The 22662-nt window shown below is 45.9% G+C and overlaps 1 protein-coding gene across 8 annotated transcripts in view; it reads left to right on the forward strand.

The window, feature by feature from the left end:
• Positions 1-22662, forward strand: part of CEP164 (centrosomal protein 164) — an 84697-nt gene that overhangs the window by 3887 nt on the left and 58148 nt on the right. For 6 of the 8 annotated variants that reach the window (XM_077249878.1, XM_077249881.1, XM_077249880.1 and 3 more), the window contains exons 2-7: positions 2624-2731; positions 3424-3535; positions 4422-4629; positions 15815-16885; positions 21572-21736; positions 22332-22469. In XM_077249878.1, the coding sequence (XP_077105993.1) occupies positions 2647-2731; positions 3424-3535; positions 4422-4629; positions 15815-16885; positions 21572-21736; positions 22332-22469 (1779 nt within the window). In that variant the 5' untranslated portion in view covers positions 2624-2646. The remainder of the gene's footprint in view (positions 1-2623; positions 2732-3423; positions 3536-4421; positions 4630-15814; positions 16886-21571; positions 21737-22331; positions 22470-22662) is intronic. The other 2 variants (XM_077249884.1, XM_077249885.1) reach the window with 1 other exon arrangement.

The following is a 22662-nucleotide window of genomic DNA, read 5'->3' on the forward strand; positions in this document are numbered from 1 at the left end:
AGTTTGCCAAAGAAGAATGGTCTAAAATTCCAGCAGAGCATTGTAAGAAACTCATTGATGGTTACCGGAAGCGGTTGGTCGCAGTTATTTTGGCTAAAGGTTGTGCAACCAAGTATTAGGCTGAGGGTGCCAATACTTTTGTCTGGCCCATTTTTGGAGTTTTGTGTGAAATGATCAATGTTTTGCTTTTTGCTTCATTCTCTTTTGTGTTTTTTCATTTAAGACAAATTAAATGATGATAATAATAACAAAGAATTTGTGTTTGCAATCATTTTCAGGAAGAAACTGAGTATTATCTGACAGAATTGCAGGGGTGTCAATACTTTTGGCCATGACTGTATTTGTGGCAGATATTGTTGCAGATTTGTAGCCGATTTCATCCTTTGCATTGCAGGATGTTACATGCTGCAGATTTTTAGCGCATTGATTTTCTATAACTTGTAGATGCTGTTTTGTCAGAATCTCACCTGTTTGGCTTTTGCTACATTGCACTGCGGACAATCTATTGCAAGTTTGCAACATGCGAGCATACTCGTAGGCTAAATACAACATTGTTTATTTTGCGAGAATTTTCCAGCAGTGTATATGAAAAGATTGCAAAATATACACTTGCTGCATGCCGATTTTGGGAGTTTGTTGAAGATTTCACACTTTCTACAGCAGCTGCTGAAATCCCCACAAAAAATTGACATGTGGAATTGGAAAAATCCGCACCGTAGATTGATTACTCATAGAAAATCTCTGCCATGTGTACATGAAACTTAGAGAATTGTCATCTGCTTAGCTGGCACAGTATAAAGGTATATTCACAAAGTGCGTTTTTTTTTTAAATTTTTGCAGCATTTTTTCCGCATGAAACGATGCAGTGCGTTAGGTGGAAAAAACGCTGCGTACATTATGTTTTGTTTTGTTAATGTTTTTTTTTTTCCTTTTTGATGCATTCCATTGAATGGGTAAAAAAATACAGCAAACCGCTGAAAGAATTAACATGCTTGCGATTTTCAAAGAGAAAAGTATGGCAGCTAAAAAGCGCAAGGAAAAAAATTGCTCCATGTGATTAAGATTTCAGAAATCCAATTTGTTTTGCTGCTCCTGTAAAACACTGCATTGTTTCTGCACAGAAAAAAAAGCAGTAAAAACGCTCTGTGCACAAAAACAATCCACACAAAATACTGCTCTTGTGGACTCTGCACTGTGTCCCTCCAATGTTGTTCCAATAGGGGGCTTCAAATGACCGCTGCTACCGATATTTTATTTTGTTTGAGCCGTAGTGTACTGGTGGGTGAAGTGGTGCAGAGTATGGAGGTGGGTATCAATTTTAATTTTTTTCCTCACCACCCTGGATTATTAAAGGGGGTTTCTTCTTGCATAATAGCCTCTTTCAAATAATTACATAGTCATAAACAACCCTCCCCAGGCTCAGCGCGGCCTCTCCTTTGCCGCTTCCGTCTCTATCTTTTGGCTGCAGCAGACATCTCTACTGAAGCCAATCACTGAGGTCAGATTCTCTTCTGATGTATGCAGAATGAATGATTGGCTGCAGTGGTGATGTGCCTTTAATTGTGATTTTACCACAGACCAATACACAGGGACTGGAGTGGGACTTGGGGAGGGTGAGTATGATCTGTATTTGTTGTTTTACATCTATGCTATCGTTTTCATTGTACAACCCTTTACAAGGGTTATCCTACTTACAGCTCCCTTACTGACCTCAAGAACAGGGAGTGGTGTTCCGTACGTGACAGTACAAGTGTTGCATATGCTTGACCACCGCTGCCGTATGTGACAGTAGAGGTGCTGCACAAGCTTCACTGCTCCCATACGTGACAGTAGAGGTGCTGCACATGCATGACCACTGCTTCCGTATGTGACTGTAGATTTTTCTGCACACATGACCGTTGCACCCATACGTGACAGTAGAGGTGCTGCGCACACATGACCGCTGCTCCCATACGTGACAGTAGAGGTGCTGCACACGCTTCACCACTGCTCCCATACATGACAGTAGAGGTGCTGCACACGCTTCACCACTGCTCCCATACATGACAGTAGAGGTGCTGCACACGATTCACCACTGCTCCCATACATGACAGTAGAGGTGCTGCACACGATTCACCACTGCTCCCATACATGACAGTAGTGGTGCTGCACACGCATCACTTTTGCTCCCATACGTGACAGTAGAGGTGCTGCACACGCATGACCGCTGCTCCCATACGTGACAGTAGAGGTGCTGCGCATCCATTATCACTGCTCCCATACGTGACAGTAGAGGTGCTGCACATACATGACCACTGCTCCCATATGTGACAGGTGCAGCACACGCATGACCGCTGCTCCCATACGTGACAGTACAGGTGCTGCACATGCAGGACCACTGTTCCATCACTGTCTGTAGGAGTTGTGATCATACATGCACACTACCTCTCTTTTCAGTCAATCGTCATATCAGTTGGACCTTCCACGATCATACATAGGTAATAAATACTATTAGTAGGATAACCCTTTTACTTGTGGTCTCATACTGTCCATCTGCTGGATTAGGGTATTTAGACCTCCTTAGAGGCGGGACCTCGGCTCGGAGAGTTGAATCTGGCGATTGCTAACTGGTTTCCCTCCATAGGCCTGCGTGCGTCAAGCTCCAACATGTTGGCTATTCCTGCAGCTCGAATGGGGGATCAGCTGATCCTGGAGGAAGACCATGATGAAAGCTACATACCTCAAGAGCATGGTAGGCGACGTGCTACAGATAACCAGATTATCACTAGAGGACTAGTAAACTAGGACTATTCGCTATGTTTGACCTGTTTAGAAGCAGCAGCATGGAGGACATTATACAGCAGGTCTACTGAGTAGTGTTGCTGTGAATCCAGCACTGAAACTCTTACTTAAAAGATGCAGCATGATCTCTTACTTGGAGCGTCACTGTGCTCCTCCCCTCTTCATAGACTTAAAATAGCAGCTGAAATCTGATACCTGCAGAATATTTTGTCTTGAGCAAATGGATTGTAGCTGTTTTTTAGAGTGAGTTATGAGTTCAGTAGGTAGGGAGGAGGGGAAGTGGCTTATAAGTGGAGAAAGAAGCAAATTTCTCTGATAAGATGCATTGCAAAGCTTCTTCTGTTTACCCGTACTATTGATTTATGCAAAGCATGTGGAACAGACAGTCACCAGTTTAATGCAGCTGCCATAATGATCGTCCAACCCCAACACATCCTTATTTTGTAATGCAGGACATATAGAATCAATCACGACATGTTCCCGCTGTGTAAGTCGTTCTGGCGCATTGTTCAGCCAGATTGCATCCTGGTGACCGCCATCATTAGGGCTGACGTTACTAACCTTTACTTAGTGTGAAGCTGTCACTTTGCAGGATTGCATTTTTGCAGTTCTGATATTGTCTCTTTTTACATTTTTTTTTAGAAATTCAGGAGTACGCCAGGATGATAGGGATCGATCCAGACGCTGAAGCTGAACTGATGTGGTTGGCTCGGGAAGGGATTGTTGCCCCTTTACCTCCAGATTGGAAACCATGGTAAGGGGAAAGTCACGCCACACCTCACATCGAGCCCTAGTGGGGGAATCGCTCAGAAAAAAAATAAGCCTAAGGCCGACCATAAACGATTGATGGCTGTCGGCTGAATGGTGCTGCGACTGATCGTTCTGCAGACAGCAGACTCTCCCATACAGAGGAGCTCTTCTGTGCCCCCGACTGACACGTCGGCCGGCTGCTTATCTCCGGAAGAACAATGTAACCAGCATTTTGAGATCGGACATGTGCAATCGACCATTAGTCATCCTGCTTTATTTTGTGCTAGGTAGGGAGTCACCGCCAGAAGTGTCTGCCAGTGACTTGCCTGCTTCTACCCACTGAAAAACCCATGCATGTTTGGTCAATCCGAGCGTGCATGTTGTTGGAGAGGTCGGGGTGATAGAGCTAGTACCAGCGTGAAGGTTTGGGTACCGTCTGCATCTGTATTGAGTTGCAGTGACAGATCTTTGGTTATGATTGGAAACAGTCAGCAAAAGGTTCCTGGTTAAAGCCGTGATAACTTGCTGGTTGGTGGGTGTCTCATCTCTGAACCCTGCACCAATCAGCAGATTAGGGAATTTTCGCCGTGACCAAGAACTTTTATCCCCATTACAAAATGTAAGGCCTCTGACCTTCGCTTCATTTATTCTTTGCCGGACAAAGCCGAGTGCAGAGAATGAATGAAATGGCGGCATAATAGTGCAATTTTAAAAGTTCCACTTGCAAGTTCCTAGTGGTCGGACCCCCACCAATTATTATCACTCGTCCTGTGGATTGGGGATCACTTGTTTTCACCAGATAACTACCATAATGCCTGCTGTAAAGACTACAGTCCTACGAGGCGAGTTACCAGCTCTCCGCAGACCGTGCCCTCTTGTTTGTCTTGCAGCCAGGATGTCACCGGCGACATCTATTATTTCAACTTTGCCACCGGCCAGTCCACGTGGGACCATCCAATAGATGAACATTACAGAGAACTGGTCACAGAGGAGCGAGCAAAGCTGCAAAGCCAAAGTGGCGTAAAGAAGCGAGAGAAGAAAAAGAAGAAGGAAAAAAAGAAAGACAAGAAGGCAAAGGAACTTCCTAAACCTGCAATGGTGAGTGAAGGACTCTGCCAGGGACCTTTAAAGAATAAACAAGTCATTTATAGATAGTTTGGTGGTTATAAGTCATCTGTGGATTATACCTGAAGGATTGCTGAACTTCTTCTGTAGTGTGTATTCTCCACCATAGACAAATGAGTTGTCCAAACTGTTTCTTTTTAGGAAATGAGCCCATCATGGCCTTTAGGTTAACAAAAGGACTCGTCTTCTGACCCCCTGATGTTCGTCCACACCCCTGCAGCCTCTGCTGTGTGACTGCTGTGGTTGTGTGATGTCACCTGCCAGAAGAGGAAATGATGGGGGGCTTTAGAGAGCTCCAAATTAATCGTGTGCAGGTTATTGATCAGTATGCTCCACACCCCCAGTGCTGCCTCCACCATTGGTGGCAGACACAATTTCCTGTCACCCGGCAATGATATGTGAATAGAAGAACGATATAAACACTGTTGAAGGAAAGAGCGCAAATAGTGTCTTACCTGAGAAGGTTAATCCATAGGATTGCACTCACCAGATATGGTTAAGTTGATTGAAAAGATTCGCTGCAGCAGATCCACAAGTCCAGGAGAGACCAGTCGTTTAGATGCAGATTGGGATAAGTGTGTTAAATATCTGCGCTGCTGAATCACTAAAATTCCAGAGATTATTAGTACATGTGGCTATATTATTCTACGCGTTTCAGAGTTCAAGACTTCTTCATCAGGAAACACCACAAGAACAGAATAATATAGCCACATGTACTAATAATCTCTGGAATTTTAGTGATTCAGCAGCACAGATATTTAACACACTTATCCCAATCTGCATCTAAATGACTGGTCTCTCCTGGACTCTGAATGTAATAGAAGAACGATGCAACATTGGGGGATTTTAGCAGATGTTTTTCAGTTCCTATCCAATGTCTGTCATCTTTATCATTCCACATCAACCTTAGTTGTTCAAATATTTCTGCTCTATAGTATCTCACCACTGAGGGGCAGCCCTGTCCTCCTTCTGTTATTGGGATGTATAAATGTGTCTGCTCTTTTATTGGGATGTATAATGTGGCTGCTCTTTTATTGGGATGTATAATAGGGCTGCTCTATAGTATCTCACCTCTGAGGGGCAGCCCAGTCCTCCTTCTGTTATTGGGATGTATAATATGGCTGCTCTATAGTATCTCACCACTGAGGGGCAGCTCTGTCCTCCTTCTGTTATTGGGATGTATAATATGTCTGCTCTATAGTATCTCACCACTGAGGGGCAGCCTTGGGATGTATAGTATGGCTGCTCTATAGTATCTTACCCCTGAGGGGCAGCCATGTCCTCCTTCTTTTATTGGGATGTATAATATGTCTCCTCTATAGTATCTCACCACTGAGGGGCAGCCTTGGGATGTATAATATGGCTGCTCTATAGTATCTCACCACTGAGGGGCAGCCCTGTCCTCCTTCTATTATTGGGATGTATAATATGTCTGCTCTATAGTATCTCACCACTGAGGGGCAGCCTTGGGATGTATAATATGGCTGCTCTATAGTATCTCACCACTGAGGGGCAGCCCTGTTCTCCTTCTGTTATTGGGATGTATAATGTGTCTGCTCTTTTATTGGGATGTATAATATGGCTACTCTATAGTATCTCACCACTGAGGGCAGCCCTGTCCTCCTTTTATTGGGATGTATAAATGTGTCTGCTCTTTTATTGGGATGTATAATGTGTCTGCTCTTTTATTGGGATGTATAATATGGCTGCTCTATAGTATCTCATCACTGAGGGGCAGCCCTGTCCTCCTTCTGTTATTGGGATGTATAATATGTCTGCTCTATAGTATCTCATCACTGAGGGGCAGCCCTGTCCTCCTTCTGTTATTGGGATGTATAATATGGCTGCTCTATAGTATCTCACCACTGAGGGGCAGCCTTGGGATGTATAATATGGCTGCTCTATAGTATCTCACCACTGAGGGGCAGCCCTGTTCTCCTTCTGTTATTGGGATGTATAATGTGTCTGCTCTTTTATTGGGATGTATAATATGGCTACTCTATAGTATCTCACCACTGAGGGCAGCCCTGTCCTCCTTTTATTGGGATGTATAAATGTGTCTGCTCTTTTATTGGGATGTATAATGTGTCTGCTCTTTTATTGGGATGTATAATATGGCTGCTCTATAGTATCTCATCACTGAGGGGCAGCCCTGTCCTTCTGTTATTGGGATGTATAATATAGATGCTCTGTAGTATCTCACCTCTGAGGGGCAGCCCTGTCCTCCTTCTGTTATTGTGATGTATAATACGTCTGCTCTATAGTATCTCACCACTGAGGGGCAGCCTTGTCCTCCTTCTGTTATTGGGATGTATAATACGTCTGCTCTATAGTATCTCACCTCTGAGGGGCAGCCCTGTCCTCCTTCTGTTATTGTGATGTATAATACGTCTGCTCTATAGTATCTCACCACTGAGGGGCAGCCCTGTCCTCCTTCTGTTAATTGGGATGTATAATATGTCTGCTCTATAGTATCTCACCACTGAGGGGCAGCCCTGTCCTCCTTCTTTTATTGGGATGTATAATATGTCTGCTCTATAGTATCTCACCACTGAGGGGCAGCCTTGGGATGTATAGTATGGCTGCTCTATAGTATCTCACCACTGAGGGGCAGCCATGTCCTCCTCCTTTTATTGGGATGTATAATATGTCTCCTCTATAGTATCTCACCACTGAGGGGCAGCCTTGGGATGTATAATATGGCTGCTCTATAGTATCTCACCACTGAGGGGCAGCCCTGTCCTCCTTCTTTTATTGGGATGTATAATGTGTCTGCTCTTTTATTGGGATGTATAATATGTCTGCCTTGACTCTCTGCTGCTTTCCCTGCCATATATACTTTAATATGATGGTGTGTAATTCTTTGAGTATTTTCATGGGACTGTGATAGGGAGGTTGCAGAATACGTACAATAGTTGGGGTATTATGAACATTTTTACGGACGATAGTCTTCCTAGCCAGGACATGTCATATTGCTTCATATGCAGCATGTCGTCTTTGATCTTTTGTCTCAGAGCCTCATAATTCAGTGAGAGCATTTTCTCTGATGAGATTGCTAATTGTATTTCGAGATATGTTATATTTTCATTTTCCCATGTAAAGGGGTATTTAGCTTTTAGGTTTGCAGGATGTGGTGCGGAGGGTGTTAGATTTAAAATTTGGCACTTGGGGATATTTAATTAGCAATATGATACTCGGGTGAATGAGTCTATCACTTCAGTTACTCTATTGAGTGATTCTTCAGGATACATAAGGGATAAAATAATATTGTCAGCAAACAGACTGCTTTTGTGCTCTGCATCTCCAATTATAATACCGGTTATTCCAGGGTGCGATCTGATTTTTTTTCTGTTAGGGGTTCAATTATGAGTGCGAATATTAGAGGAGAGAGTGGGCACCCCTGTCTCGTGCCATTAGTGATACTGAATGTCTCCGACATCATTCCCAAAGTGAGAACTGAGGCTGATGGGTTAGAGTATAGAGGCGTGATCGTTTGGCGTATATTACGGCCAAATCCAAATTTAGACAGTACTTCAAACAACCCCCCCCCCCCCCCAATACACCTGATCAAACGCCTTCTCGACATCAAAAGAAAGGAGCTTAGAGGGGATCTGCTTCCCCCTGGCTATATAGATAGAGGGGGTCCCCTCCCCGGCTATATGGATAGAGGGGGTCCGCCTCCCCCCGGCTATATGGATAGAGGGGGTCCGCCTCCCCCCGGCTATATGGATACTGTAGAGGGGGTCCGCATCCCCTGGCTATATGGATAGAGGGGGTCCGCCTCCCCCGGCTATTTGGATTATTATTATTATTATTATTCATTTTTATAGCGCCATTTATTCCATGGCGCTTTACATGTGAAATACGGGGCAAGTATAGACAAATACATTAAACATGAGCACAAACAAGGCACACGGGTACATAAGGAGGGAGGACCCTGCCCGCGAGGGCTCACAGTCTGCAGGGGATGGGTGATGATACACTAGGAGAGGGCAGAGCTGGTTGTGCGGCGGTTCAGTAGTTTGAGGATCACTGCAGGCTGTAGGCTTGTCGGAAGAGGTGAGTCTTCAGGTTCTTTTTGAAGGTTTCTATGGTAGGCGAGAGTCTGATGTGTTGTGGTAGAGAGTTCCAGAGTATGGGGGAAGCACGGGAGAAGTCTTGGATGCGGTTGTGGGAAGAAGAGATGAGAGGGGAGTAGAGAAGGAGGTCTTGAGAGGATCGGAGGTTGCGTGTTGGTAGGTACCGGGAGATCATGTCACAGATGTATGGAGGAGATAGGTTGTGGATGGCTTTGTAGGTCATTGTGAGGGTTTTGAACTGGAGTCTCTGGGCGATAGGAAGCCAGTGAAGGGCTTGGCATAGGGGAGAGGCTGGGGAATAGCGGGGAGACAGGTAGATTAGTCGAGCAGCAGAGTGTAGGATGGATTGGAGTGGTGCCAGAGTGCTAGAGGGGAGTCCAGAGAGTAGGAGGTTGCAGTAGTCGAGGCGGGAGATGATAAGGGCATGCACTAGTGTTTTTGTGGTATCACGGTCAAGGAATGCGCGGATCCGGGAAATGTTTTTGAGTTTGAGGCGGCAGGAGGAGGCAAGGGCTTGGATATGTGGCTTGAAAGAGAGGGCAGAGTCGAGGATCACCCCGAGGCACCGGGCGTGTGGGACTGGGGAAAGTGAGCAGCCATTGACATTGATGGATAGGTCTGGTGGCGGGGTAGAGTGAGATGGGGGAAAGATGATGAATTCTGTTTTGTCCATGTTCAGTTGTAGAAAGTGAGCAGAAAAGAAGGCTGAAATAGCAGACAGACAGTGTGGGATTTTGGTAAGTAAGGAGGTGAGGTCAGGTCCGGATAGGTAGATCTGCGTGTCATCAGCATAGAGATGGTAGTGCATACCGTGGGATTCTATGAGCTGTCCCAGACCGAAGGTGTAGATGGAGATGTAGATAGAGGGGGTCCGCATCCCCTGGCTATATGGATAGAGGGGGTCCGCATCCCCTGGCTATCTGGATAGAGGGGGTCCGCATCCCCGGGCTATATGGATAGAGGGGGTCCGCATCCCCCCCGGCTATATGGATAGAGGGGGTCCGCATCCCCCCGGCTATATGGATAGAGGGGGGGTCCGCCTCCCCCTGGCTATATGGATGATATCGATCATCCTCCTCGTGCCATCCAAGGTCTGTCTAAATTTAGCAAAACCCACTTGATCTTTTTGCACTAAGGTCAGAATTATTTCTGAGATTCTACTTGCTAGAATTTTGGAGTAGATTTTTAGGACCGTTTTCAATAATGACACCGGCCTAAAATTGGCGGTCCGATCAGGGGTGTTCCCTGGTTTTGGGAGGGTTATAATTGTTGCCTGAATCATTTCTTCAGGTATTTTCCCAGTTTGCATAAAATTTTGGAAAATTGACATCATGTGAGGGATGAGAATGTCTTGATAAGTTTTTTTTTTTTTTTTAACAACTGTAAATTGTTATTAAGGTTTAAATTTACACAATTACACACATCAATCCTGATAACGATGCAGTAAGATTCTAGACATCAGTCAAAATCTAATGGAAATGCCAAAATAGAAAAAAAGACATTTGAGAAATCTTCAAGTACAAAATATGCTATAGGTAAGAATGATTGATTCCACTGCAGGGTAGATCAGACTTATGATCCATTAGATGATGCCTAAACAAAAATAATAAGGAAAAGACATAGACAGGGAGGGATAAGGAGAAGGGGGAAGAGGCACAAACTGTGTAGGAATTTTAAGAGAAATCATTCCTAACCGCCAAACTGAGCCCAGTAATAGTCCCAGGGAGCCCAAATCGTATCAAACCTGTCCACTCCAGCTCTCATCAAAGCCGTCATATGTTCCATTCTACAGATATCAGCAATCCTATTTGGGAGCGGGAGAGGCCTGTTTCCAATTAAGAGCTATCAAACATCGCGCCGCACTGAGAATGTGTAACAGCAATTTAGCTAAATTTCCCCCCATCCTTTTAGGAGAGACATTAAGAAGGAAAATGGCTGGGTCCAATTCAACCTCCACAAAAAGAACCCTGCAAATTAAGGCTCTCGCTTCCTCTCAAAAATTACTGATTTCGGGCAAGACCAAACGATGTGATATTGAGAGCCAGCTTCCAAACCACAACGCCAGCGAAGGTTCGAGAGTTAAGGGTTCAATCTGTGGAGGAGATCCGGAGTGTGATACCAGAACATCAAAATGTTATACTGATTTTCCTTATGGAGAGTGCAAATAGAGGATTTAGCTGCCCTATCCCAAATATGTTGCCAGGTTTGAGGCGACAGACCTCTCCCCAAAATGGACTCCCACCTAGTCATGTACGGGTGTTTTAATTGCTGACCCCCTTGGGGATGGTTTATTATATATTTCCGAGATTAATCTCTTGGTAGATGGGCCCCTTTTGCGAATCCTCTCAAAGTCAGATGGTGAGGACACCTTTAAAGGGAACCTGTCACCCCCAAAATCGAAGGTGAACTAAGCCCACCAGCATCAGGGGCTTATCTACAGCATTCTGTAATGCTGTAGATAAGCCCCCGATGTATCCTGAAAGATGAGAAAAAGAGGTTAGATTATACTCACCCAGGGGAGGTCACGGTACGATGGGCGCCGTGGTCCGGTCCGGGGCCTCCTATCTTCTTACGATGACGTCCTCTTCTTGGCTTCACGCAGCGGCTCTGCCGCAGGCGTACTTGCAGGCCAGAATTTGGTCATGAATTGCCAATCGCAAACATCAGGACCAAAAAATCATGATCTGAGGGCACCAATTGGGATTAGGAGGAAGCCCCCACAGTCTGTTAACCATTTATAATGATGTAGTCACTATTCAAAGCAGCATCTAAGGGGTTAAACAGATTTGGACATTGCAAACACTGATCGTGGCTGATGCAGCAAGTTGTCAGCTATAGTGTACATTGGACAGCTGCGGGATTGTCACCTGTATGGGGAGGCTATTCTCTTATATCTCAGGTCAGGTAAAAGACGTATTGGCTGTCATTAAGGGGTTAAACCTCCTCTTACACTCTAACCAGACTTCTCTTGTGAACTGTATGGGTCCCAATAGCAGGAATAAAGCCCTGATGGGTTTGTTTGTCCATAATAAAGCATTCGGGTGGATTGGGGCTAGCCATAACTTTTCTATTTCCGTCCATTTGTTATAAGGCCACAAAGAGACCCATGGGGGGGATCCTATGTAGATGAGCCGCCCATTAATACCCAGCAATACCAGGGATAGAGACCCCCTGCGTCCTATGGGAGACAAGGACACGCTTAGAGATACGATGGCGCCTACCCTTCCAGATGAGCTTCATTATAGAACCCTGAAGGGACTTACGTTCCCTCATAGGAACTTTAACTGGAAGAGTTTCAAAATAGTGAAGCACCCTAGGGAGGAGAGACATCTTAGTAGAAGCTATACGACCCATCAAGGAAAGCGAAAGGGACATCCATTTATCTAATAATTTCCCCATTTTAGAAAACTATGACGGAAAATTGCAATTATAAAGTGTATTGTAAGAAGAGGACAGGTGAACCCCAAATACTTAACAGCTTCAGTTTTCTGTCTAAATTTAAAATTTAATTTCAAGTGATGCAGAACACCCGCAGGAACATTTAACGGCATGGCTTCTGATTTATTGGTGTTTATTTTATAACCCGTAAATCTTTAACACCTCCATAAGATTGGGTAACGTAGTATGTAGTTTAGTAAGGGTCAAAAGTACATCATCCGCAAACAGTGAGATCTTGTAGACATTATTTCTTATCTCTACTCCTGAAATATTAGGATTCTGCCGTATCATGGCAGCCAAAGGCTCTATGCACATAACATATACACATGTGGTCAAAATTGTTAGTACCCCTCGTTTAATGACAGGAAAACCCACAATGGTCACAGAAATAACTTGAATCTGACAAAGTAATAATAAATAAAAGATCTATGAAAATGAACAAATGAGTCAGACATTGCTTTTCAACCATGCTTCCACTGAATTTAAAAAAAAATAAATAAAACTCATGAAATCGGCCTGCACAGAAATGATGGCACCCCTAAAAATAATGTGACAAAAGGGACATGTTAAATCGCGGTGTGTCCATTAACTATCATCACAGGTGTCTACAATCCTGGAATCAGTGAGTGGCCTGTATATAGCGCTACAGATACTGTGCTGTGTGGTGACATGGTGTGTATCACACTCAACATGGACCAGAGGAACCGAAGGAAAGAGATGTCTCAGGAGATTAGAAAGAAAAATATAGCCAAACATGCTAAAGGTAAAAGTTATCAGACCATCTCGAAGCAGCTTGACGTTCCTGTGACTACAGTTGCACATATTCAGAAATGTAAGATCCATGGGACTGTAGCCGACCTCCCTGGACGTGGCCGCAGGAGGAAAATTGATGACAAATCAAAGAGACGGATAATAAGAATGGTAGCAAAAGAGCCAAGAAAAACTTCTAAACAGATTAAAGGTGAACTTCAAGCTCAAGGAACATCAGTGTCAGATCACACCATCCATCGATGTATGAGCCAAAGTGGACTTCATGGGAGACGACAAAGGAGGACACCATTGTTGAAAAAAATCATAAAAAAGCCAGACTGGAATTTACCAAACTACATGTTGACAAGCCACAAAGCTTCTGGGAGATGGATGAGACAAAAATTGAACTTTTTGGCCAGGCACATCAGCTCTATGTTCACAGATGGAAAAATGAAGCATATCAAGAAAAGAACACTGTCCCTCCTGTGAAACATGGAGGAGGCTCTGTTATGTTCTGGGGCTGCTTTGTTGCATCTGGCACAGGGTGCCTAGAATCTGTGCAGGTTTCTATGAAATCTCAAGACTATCAAGGGATTCTAGAGAGAAATGTGCTGCCCAGTGTCAGCTTGGTCTCAGTCGCAGGTCATGGGTCTTGCAACAGGATAATGACCCAAAACACACAGCTATAAAAACACCCAAGAATGGCTAAGAGGAAAACATTGGACAATAGTGGCCTTGTATGAGCCCTGACCTGAATCCTATTGAGCATCTTTGGAAAGAGCTGAAACTAAAGGCAACCTTCAAAGACGAGACAACTGGAGCAGTTTGCTCTTGAGGAGTGGGCCAAAATACCTGTCAAGAGGGGCAGAAGTCTCATTGACAGTTACAGGAATTGTTTGATTGCAGTGATTGCCTCAAAAGGTTGTGCAACAAAATATTAAGTTAAGGGTACCTTCATTTCGGGCTAGGCCTGTTTCAGGAGATTTCTTTTTTTTTAGATTCTGTGGAAGCATGGTTGAAAAGCGATGTCTGATATTTGCTCATTTTCATAGATCTTTTATTTATTATTACTTTTTGTCAGATTCAAGTTATTTCTGTGACCATTGTGGGTTTATCTGTCATTAAACGAGGGGTACCAACATTTTGACCACGTGTGTATATACGCCCTGTTCCCTGTGATGGTATATTTCAGTCTCCTCTCCCCATGTGGTTCAGGTGTGCGATTAGTCTTCTGGTCGTCCACCTACTATGTCATTTTCATTCACCATTCCTGATCTCTCTGGCTGCTCTTACAATGTTTTCCTTACTCACCTCCCAGCAATCCAGCCCTGACCCTTCTGCAGTGCTTTCAGGCTTTATTTACACAGGACTGCTGATGCCAATCGGTGGCCGTTTTGGTCACGCGCTGTATCACCGACATCACTGCTCAGCGATAGGAGCCATGGTGGCAGTAGCACAGAAAGTGACCGCTGCGGGTGATCATGTGCCACCCGTATGTAAAACAAAGATCAGGAACACGGCAGAAGGGACAGGGCTGGATCGCAGGGAACAAGAGTAGATGACTGCTGATGATTATGCCATGTTACACCCCTTAAAATTTTATCTCTGCTGTTCCACTTTTTTTTTCTTAGTGGGTGCAAATTGACCACTATTGTCGAAATATGTGCAGTGCACTAATGGGGGCTATCCAAGATAATATTCCGTGCAGTCAATGATGGGATCAGGACGGTGCATATATTCTCCAGCAGATCAATGCGCTAGTAAATAACGTGCTATTCCTGTATTCTTCCTTGATGTCTATTGATCTCGGATGTCTCTCACTTGCCAAGAAGCTCTCTCGTCAGTGTAGGCTTTTGTATCCGTTAATTACTTCTACGCAGAATAAAATGAGCCTAAAACGCGCCAACGTACCGGCGACTAGATCTTGTCTGTAAATCGGCAAGAGCTAAAAACATGATTTAGAGCGTAAATCCTTATTCTTAGGGGAAAGCTCAGGTGGGAAAATGTAATCTGGATGAGAGACGAGAGCCCCCCTGTCTCCCCACGGACTGTCTAATTCACTTTATACATTATGGTGCAGAGTATCTTACTGTACGTACTGTATACATATAATAAGATAGAAACCTCTATACTGAGAGCATGCGAAAATTGTGTATAGTCCCCCCCTTTTATCCTTAGAGGAGTTTTCCACCACTGATGTCTGAGATCAGCCGGTTTGCTAGGCAATGAGGGCAGCTCTCGACAGCTCTTTGCGATACCTTTTTGCAAGCTGATCGGATCGCTGGTCCTATGTTCCACGCGGGACATTGTGAGGTTTCTGACAATGAAGATGTGATGTCAATAGGGAGGAAGACGCAACCGCACTGATGGGCCGAACCTAAGGCGGGACCAGTCTGGGGACAAGGAACAAGGGACAAGGAAGGCCCACAAGGAAGGCCCACCCGACTATGCAGGACTAGTCCTGCATATAACGGACGATGATATAAAATTGTTTTGGTTTTTTTTGCCTCACATAACAGGAGAGGTTTGCAGCATCAAGAACTTGATTACAATTCAGTAATAGGGCTCTAATGATCAATAGTGACAGTTTTGTGACAATGGTGGATCTGATCGGTTCCCCTTAAGTGTCAGATTTGCCAACACCATGATTTAGGGCAGGAGGAGCTCAGCACATTTATATATAGTATTGTGGGTAAAGATTCAGTAGAACTTTTTTATTTTATTTCCTTAAATTTTGAGTTTAGGAGTCCAGAGGGCGGTCCTTCTCGTTGACTACCAACTATAAATGATAGGACCACCCACTGGACTCTTAAAAATAGGAAAAATAGATGTTAACCTAGAAGTATTCCCAGCAGTAATTAATATATTCTGTTTCCGTATTGCGTGTTTAGGCTGCACCAGGAAAGGAAAATCATCCGTCCTCAAACCTTTCCTGTACATTACAGTCTCAAGCGTCAGGTAGACAGAATCCCAGGGAAGATGAAGATAGGGAGAAGAAGGAGGCAGTGCGAGCCGATGTGTCTTGTACAGGGAGAGCCAGAGCACCGCACAGACTGCAGCCTTTGGAAGTAGAGCAGAGCACGAGCATCTTAGATGAGTTTTTCTGGAGGACAGAAGGCGTCTCTGTGGTCGACCATGAGCCGATAGTAGGTCGAGTGTGCAATCCACCTCCGAATACCGGGGTGCGACACAAAGAACTCGTACCTGTTACCGCACTAGACGTATCGAGCGCATCCGAGGATGATTCAGATGTAAAATACCCTTTTATAAATGTGATCGAGCAAACTAGTGAACTCAGTGAGGGAGAAGTTCCAGGTCAAGTTCTTAACCATTTGATTAGAACCTCAAAGGTCCTACAAAAAGATTTGATCTCTCCAGGTCCTGTGAAAGAAAAGTATCAGAATAGTGAAAAGTGCGTGGAAAGATGTGTCGAGGGAAGAGAAACGATCAGCAAGGCAGAGCAGTGGCAGCAGCAGTACGCCACCGTAGAAAGCAACACAAAAACGGGCAGCGATGCAGAGAAGGATGAGCTAGAAGAACCATTTTCTGAAGGAATTGCTCTTAGCAAAAGGTCTCCACCTTGTATAGACACCTTGGATGAATTAAGTGATTGCTCTCTGTCATGTCCAAGCATTAAAAGTCACCCAGGTTGGAAGCTCCAACCTCAACGGCACAGTCACCGTTCTTGCTCATCCCAAAAGTTTGCCGAGTCCGATCCCAAACATCCAATTGACGAGCCGTCATATTCCCCAAATGTGAAAGTTAGTCCCTTATTAATGTTTTCCTTTATGAATAAACAGAATTATGTAGAGGCAATAAATCCTGAGAAAGGACGAGGAAGTGCTGGACATTCAAGTAGGCTGCAGTACAGGCGAGCCCAGAATTTTGGGTTGGAAAGGGAAGGTCATCGCCCTACAGAGAGCTGTAAGAAACAATATCCTGATGTGCAACATAGCGTAGAGGTAAGGGAAGAAATGTCATTGAAAGAACAATGGGGAGCGAAGACTGGGAAGTCATGTGGGTGGAATGGTATGTGATGAGGGTTTATAGTTTACTGCTTGTTGCCCATGTTACCAGCTACCTCCACAGAGCACCAGTCCTGCCCGGTTTGCACTTGTCCGTGTCCCTATGCTCCTCTCATGCTCCAGAGCTAAAACTTGCAGTGTGACCATGGCGTTGGTCCGAGCTGTCAGTCTTCAGGAGCGCACCGCCACTCCGGCAAGCAGGAAGGCAGGGAAACGGTTCGCTCCTGAAGAAAGAATATTAGACAACCCCTTTTAGGGGGTGATTGACAGCAGCGAATGTCACATTCCCTATCTCTTTGGGAGTTTGTAATTCTAAAATTATAGGTTGTCAGTGAATGTAGTGGCGTGCTAACATGTCGGAGAATTTCTGTGTAACCGGCCGTCCATCGGAGAAAGAAAATAATTTTCAATGGTTGGTGTGAATTGCTCTCTGCACAAATACCTATCAGTGTGTATGATAAATGAGCCAACAATTTTTGAATGGTTTTATATTTTTATATTTGAGTTTCCATGATGGTAAGTCATAAGGACTTATTATATTTCTTACTGTCTTCTGGAGGTCCACGTCCCTCATCTTTCATGCACCTCAACTTGAGAGATCCTTCAACAATATTTACAAAATGTAAAATATCCCGACTAGAATGTGCTAACCGTTTGATTACATAGAATTTTTTGGCTCCCAGGATACAACCATTATCTATGCGAGATCATGTCAGCGGTGATATAACAGAAATTGTGAATATCCAGCAACACTCCTGTTATTCCATGCAGCTTGCAGAGGTCTCACACAAGGATTCCGAGAGTGCCAGACGTCTGTTCTGTACCTTTCTGTTTATCTGTGTGCAGTTTGACAGACAGAAGAGAGACTGTGACCCATCCCGCTTCCTGAAGAGAGACAAGACATGCCCCAACTTACTGCAGAGATTGGAAATCCCCATCTTCCTGTAGCGTGACAAAGACCCACTCCCCACTTCCTGTAGAGTGACAAAGACCCGCTCCCCACTTCCTGTAGAGTGACAAAGACCCGCTCCCCACTTCCTGTAGAGTGACAAAGACCCGCTCCCCAGTTCTTATAGAGTGACAAAGACCCACTCCCCACTTCTGTAGTGAAAAAGACCCGCTCCCCAGTTCCTGTAGAGTGACAAAGACCCGCTCCCCAGTTCTTATAGAGTGACAAAGACCCGCTCCCCAGTTCTTACAGAGTGACAAAGACCCACTCCCCACTTCCTGTAGTGAAAAAGACCCGCTCCCCACTTCTGTAGAGTGACAAAGACCCGCTCCCCAGTTCTGTAGTGAAAAAGACCCGCTCCCCAGTTCCTGTAGAGTGACAAAGACCCGCTCCCCACTTCCTGTAGAGTGACAAAGACCCGCTCCCCACTTCCTGTAGTGAAAAAGACCCGCTCCCCACTTCCTGTAGAGTGACAAAGACCCGCTCCCCAGTTCCTGTAGAGTGACAAAGACCCGCTCCCCACTTCTGTAGAGTGACAAAGACCCGCTCCCCACTTCTGTAGAGTGACAAAGACCTGCTCCCCACTTCTGTAGAGTGACAAAGACCCGCTCCCCAGTTCTTATAGAGTGACAAAGACCCACTCCCCACTTCCTGTAGTGAAAAAGACCCGCTCCCCACTTCTGTAGAGTGACAAAGACCCGCTCCCCAGTTCTTATAGAGTGACAAAGACCCACTCCCCACTTCTGTAGTGAAAAAGACCCGCTCCCCACTTCCTGTAGAGTGACAAAGACCCGCTCCCCAGTTCTTATAGAGTGACAAAGACCCGCTCCCCACTTCCTGTAGTGAAAAAGACCTGCTCCCCACTTCCTGTAGAGTGACAAAGACCCGCTCCCCAGTTCCTGTAGAGTGACAAAGACCCGCTCCCCACTTCTGTAGAGTGACAAAGACCCACTCCCCACTTCTGTAGAGTGACAAAGACCCGCTCCCCAGTTCCTGTAGAGTGACAAAGACCCGCTCCCCACTTCTGTAGAGTGACAAAGACCTGCTCCCCACTTCTGTAGAGTGACAAAGACCTGCTCCCCACTTCTGTAGAGTGACAAAGACCCACTCCCCACTTCTGTAGAGTGACAAAGACCTGCTCCCCACTTCTGTAGAGTGACAAAGACCAGCTCCCCACTTCTGTAGAGTGACAAAGACCCACTCCCCACTTCTGTAGAGTGACAAAGACCTGCTCCCCAGTTCCTGTAGAGTGACAAAGACCCGCTCCCCAGTTCCTGTAGAGTGACAAAGACCCGCTCCCCACTTCTGTAGAGTGACAAAGACCTGCTCCCCACTTCTGTAGAGTGACAAAGACCTGCTCCCCACTTCTGTAGAGTGACAAAGACCCACTCCCCACTTCTGTAGAGTGACAAAGACCCACTCCCCACTTCTGTAGAGTGACAAAGACCTGCTCCCCAGTTCCTGTAGAGTGACAAAGATCCGCTCCCCAGTTCCTGTAGAGTGACAAAGACCCGCTCCCCACTTCTGTAGAGTGACAAAGACCTGCTCCCCACTTCTGTAGAGTGACAAAGACCCGCTCCCCACTTCCTGTAGATTGACAAAGACCTGCTCCCCACTTCTGTAGAGTGACAAAGACCCGCTCCCCACTTCTGTAGAGTGACAAAGACCCGCTCCCCACTTCTGTAGAGTGACAAAGACCCACTCCCCACTTCTGTAGAGTGACAAAGACCTGCTCCCCAGTTCCTGTAGAGTGACAAAGACCCGCTCCCCAGTTCTTATAGAGTGACAAAGACCCGCTCCCCAGTTCTTACAGAGTGACAAAGACCCACTCCCCACTTCCTGTAGTGAAAAAGACCTGCTCCCCACTTCTGTAGAGTGACAAAGACCCGCTCCCCACTTCCTGTAGATTGACAAAGACCTGCTCCCCACTTCTGTAGAGTGACAAAGACCCGCTCCCCACTTCTGTAGAGTGACAAAGACCCGCTCCCCACTTCTGTAGAGTGACAAAGACCCACTCCCCACTTCTGTAGAGTGACAAAGACCTGCTCCCCAGTTCCTGTAGAGTGACAAAGACCCGCTCCCCAGTTCCTGTAGAGTGACAAAGACCCGCTCCCCACTTCTGTAGAGTGACAAAGACCTGCTCCCCACTTCTGTAGAGTGACAAAGACCCGCTCCCCACTTCTGTAGAGTGACAAAGACCTGCTCCCCACTTCTGTAGAGTGACAAAGACCCGCTCCCCACTTCCTGTAGATTGACAAAGACCCGCTCCCCAGTTCTTATAGAGTGACAAAGACCCACTCCCCACTTCCTGTAGTGAAAAAGACCCGCTCCCCACTTCTGTAGAGTGACAAGGACCCGCTCCCCAGTTCTTATAGTGACAAAGACCCGCTCCCCACTTCCTGCAGAGTGACAAAGACCCGCTCCCCAGTTCTTATAGAGTGACAAAGACCCGCTCCCCACTTCCTGCAGAGTGACAAAGACCCGCTCCCCAGTTCTTATAGAGTGACAAAGACCCGCTCCCCACTTCCTGCAGAGTGACAAAGACCCTCCCCCACTTCCTGTAGGGCGATAAAGCCCCTCCCCCACTTCCTGTAGATTGACAAAGACCTGCTCCCCACTTCTGTAGAGTGACAAAGACCCGCTCCCCACTTCTGTAGAGTGACAAAGACCCGCTCCCCACTTCTGTAGAGTGACAAAGACCCACTCCCCACTTCTGTAGAGTGACAAAGACCTGCTCCCCAGTTCCTGTAGAGTGACAAAGACCCGCTCCCCAGTTCCTGTAGAGTGACAAAGACCCGCTCCCCACTTCTGTAGAGTGACAAAGACCTGCTCCCCACTTCTGTAGAGTGACAAAGACCCGCTCCCCACTTCTGTAGAGTGACAAAGACCTGCTCCCCACTTCTGTAGAGTGACAAAGACCCGCTCCCCACTTCCTGTAGATTGACAAAGACCCGCTCCCCAGTTCTTATAGAGTGACAAAGACCCACTCCCCACTTCCTGTAGTGAAAAAGACCCGCTCCCCACTTCTGTAGAGTGACAAGGACCCGCTCCCCAGTTCTTATAGTGACAAAGACCCGCTCCCCACTTCCTGCAGAGTGACAAAGACCCGCTCCCCAGTTCTTATAGAGTGACAAAGACCCGCTCCCCACTTCCTGCAGAGTGACAAAGACCCGCTCCCCAGTTCTTATAGAGTGACAAAGACCCGCTCCCCACTTCCTGCAGAGTGACAAAGACCCTCCCCCACTTCCTGTAGGGCGATAAAGCCCCTCCCCCACTTGCTGTGGGGAGACAAAGACCCTCCCCGTAGGGATATGAAGACCCCCCCACACACACACACTTTCTGTGTTGACACAAAGACCCTCCCCTACTCCCTGTGTAGGGTTAGTACCCCACCGCCACTTGTCTCAGCATCTCTGCTTCTAGAGACGGAGGTTATATGGAGAGACACGGCCAGTGGCCGGCACTTTTTGGTGACTTTTCTGGGGTAAGACCACATCATGTATAATATAGTGATTTGCATATTGTCTGCTTAGCACGTACCATATCTATCAGATGAGTTGTCTGAAATGAGCCATGAGACCACAGTTTGCTTTAGACGGTGATTTTGGATATTCTGAGTTGTTTCCGGAGAATATTCTTTGTGGCTTCTATTCCACGTGTGCTTTTATCCATAGTCTCTAGGGACGCCTCTTGGACCTGTGCAGGGCCCTCTCGGCAGTCTGGCCCCTTTACGTGCAGTGGGGGAATCTGCCGGAGGCGGCGGTGGAGTTCGGGGATCTCTGAGCAGCAGTGCCGGAAGCTCCGGAGGATTCGACAACCTGTTGGGCGGCACGTCTGGAGTGAGTTACGACGCTTGTCTTACATATTTTGGTCATTTACCAGATGCCGGTTGCTTTCTTGATCTGCTGGCATCAGATCTAGTAATATTGCACCCTTATAGTACTTCCATGTGCCTGTTTTTATGGAAGTATTCATTTATAGGCAATTCTATAATATCTGTTACCTGACCCTGCAGACAATCAGTGGCATCATTGCCCAAGTGACATCATTGCCCAGGGTGTCGTCACTTCTGGTTCTGGCAAATGCTACCATACCGGAGCGGCAGGGTATGGATCCAGCCATCTGGTCAGCTTCAGAGCAGTGCTTACAAGCTCTATAAAAAGAGCTTATAAACTGTGATCCTCGCATAGGAGAACAGCCAAAACTTGTTAGCCTGCGAAGGTGGCCGGTAACTTAGTGGATGAGGAGTAAACAATAAAAACCTATTCCTTCTATTATTGAGAATTGTGATGATTTATTATAGGAAGTACATTGCAAAGTTGCTTGTTTTAACAATTGCTTTGCAATCTTTAGCCATTTTTTTGTTTTGGGAAGGTGAACTTACAGGATTTTTTTAAAGTACATATGCATGTTTTGTTTTGTTTTTTCAATCAGGTCTCTACTGCACTTCCACAAAAAAATGCAACGTATATCAAGAATTCCACGATAAAGCAGCCGGAAGAGAGAGTGAGCCTGACATTGCCAGGTCTGGAGGAGGAAGATGAGGAAGGGGAGCTGGATAGTGAAGATCAGGTACTAAACATGGTCAATTAAAGGCATTCATGGACCATCCTTGGTGTAGGTCATCACTATCAGGTCCTTGGGGGAGTCCGACACCGATCAGCTGCTTGTAGGCCCTGACGCATCTGAAAGTACATGATGTATGGAGCTGAATAATTCATAGCGGCCGCTCTCGGGTACTACAGCTCAGCTCTGCAAAATGGCC

The sequence above is a fragment of the Ranitomeya variabilis genome, chromosome 4, assembly GCF_051348905.1.
Source record: "Ranitomeya variabilis isolate aRanVar5 chromosome 4, aRanVar5.hap1, whole genome shotgun sequence".
NCBI lineage: Eukaryota > Metazoa > Chordata > Amphibia > Anura > Dendrobatidae > Ranitomeya > Ranitomeya variabilis.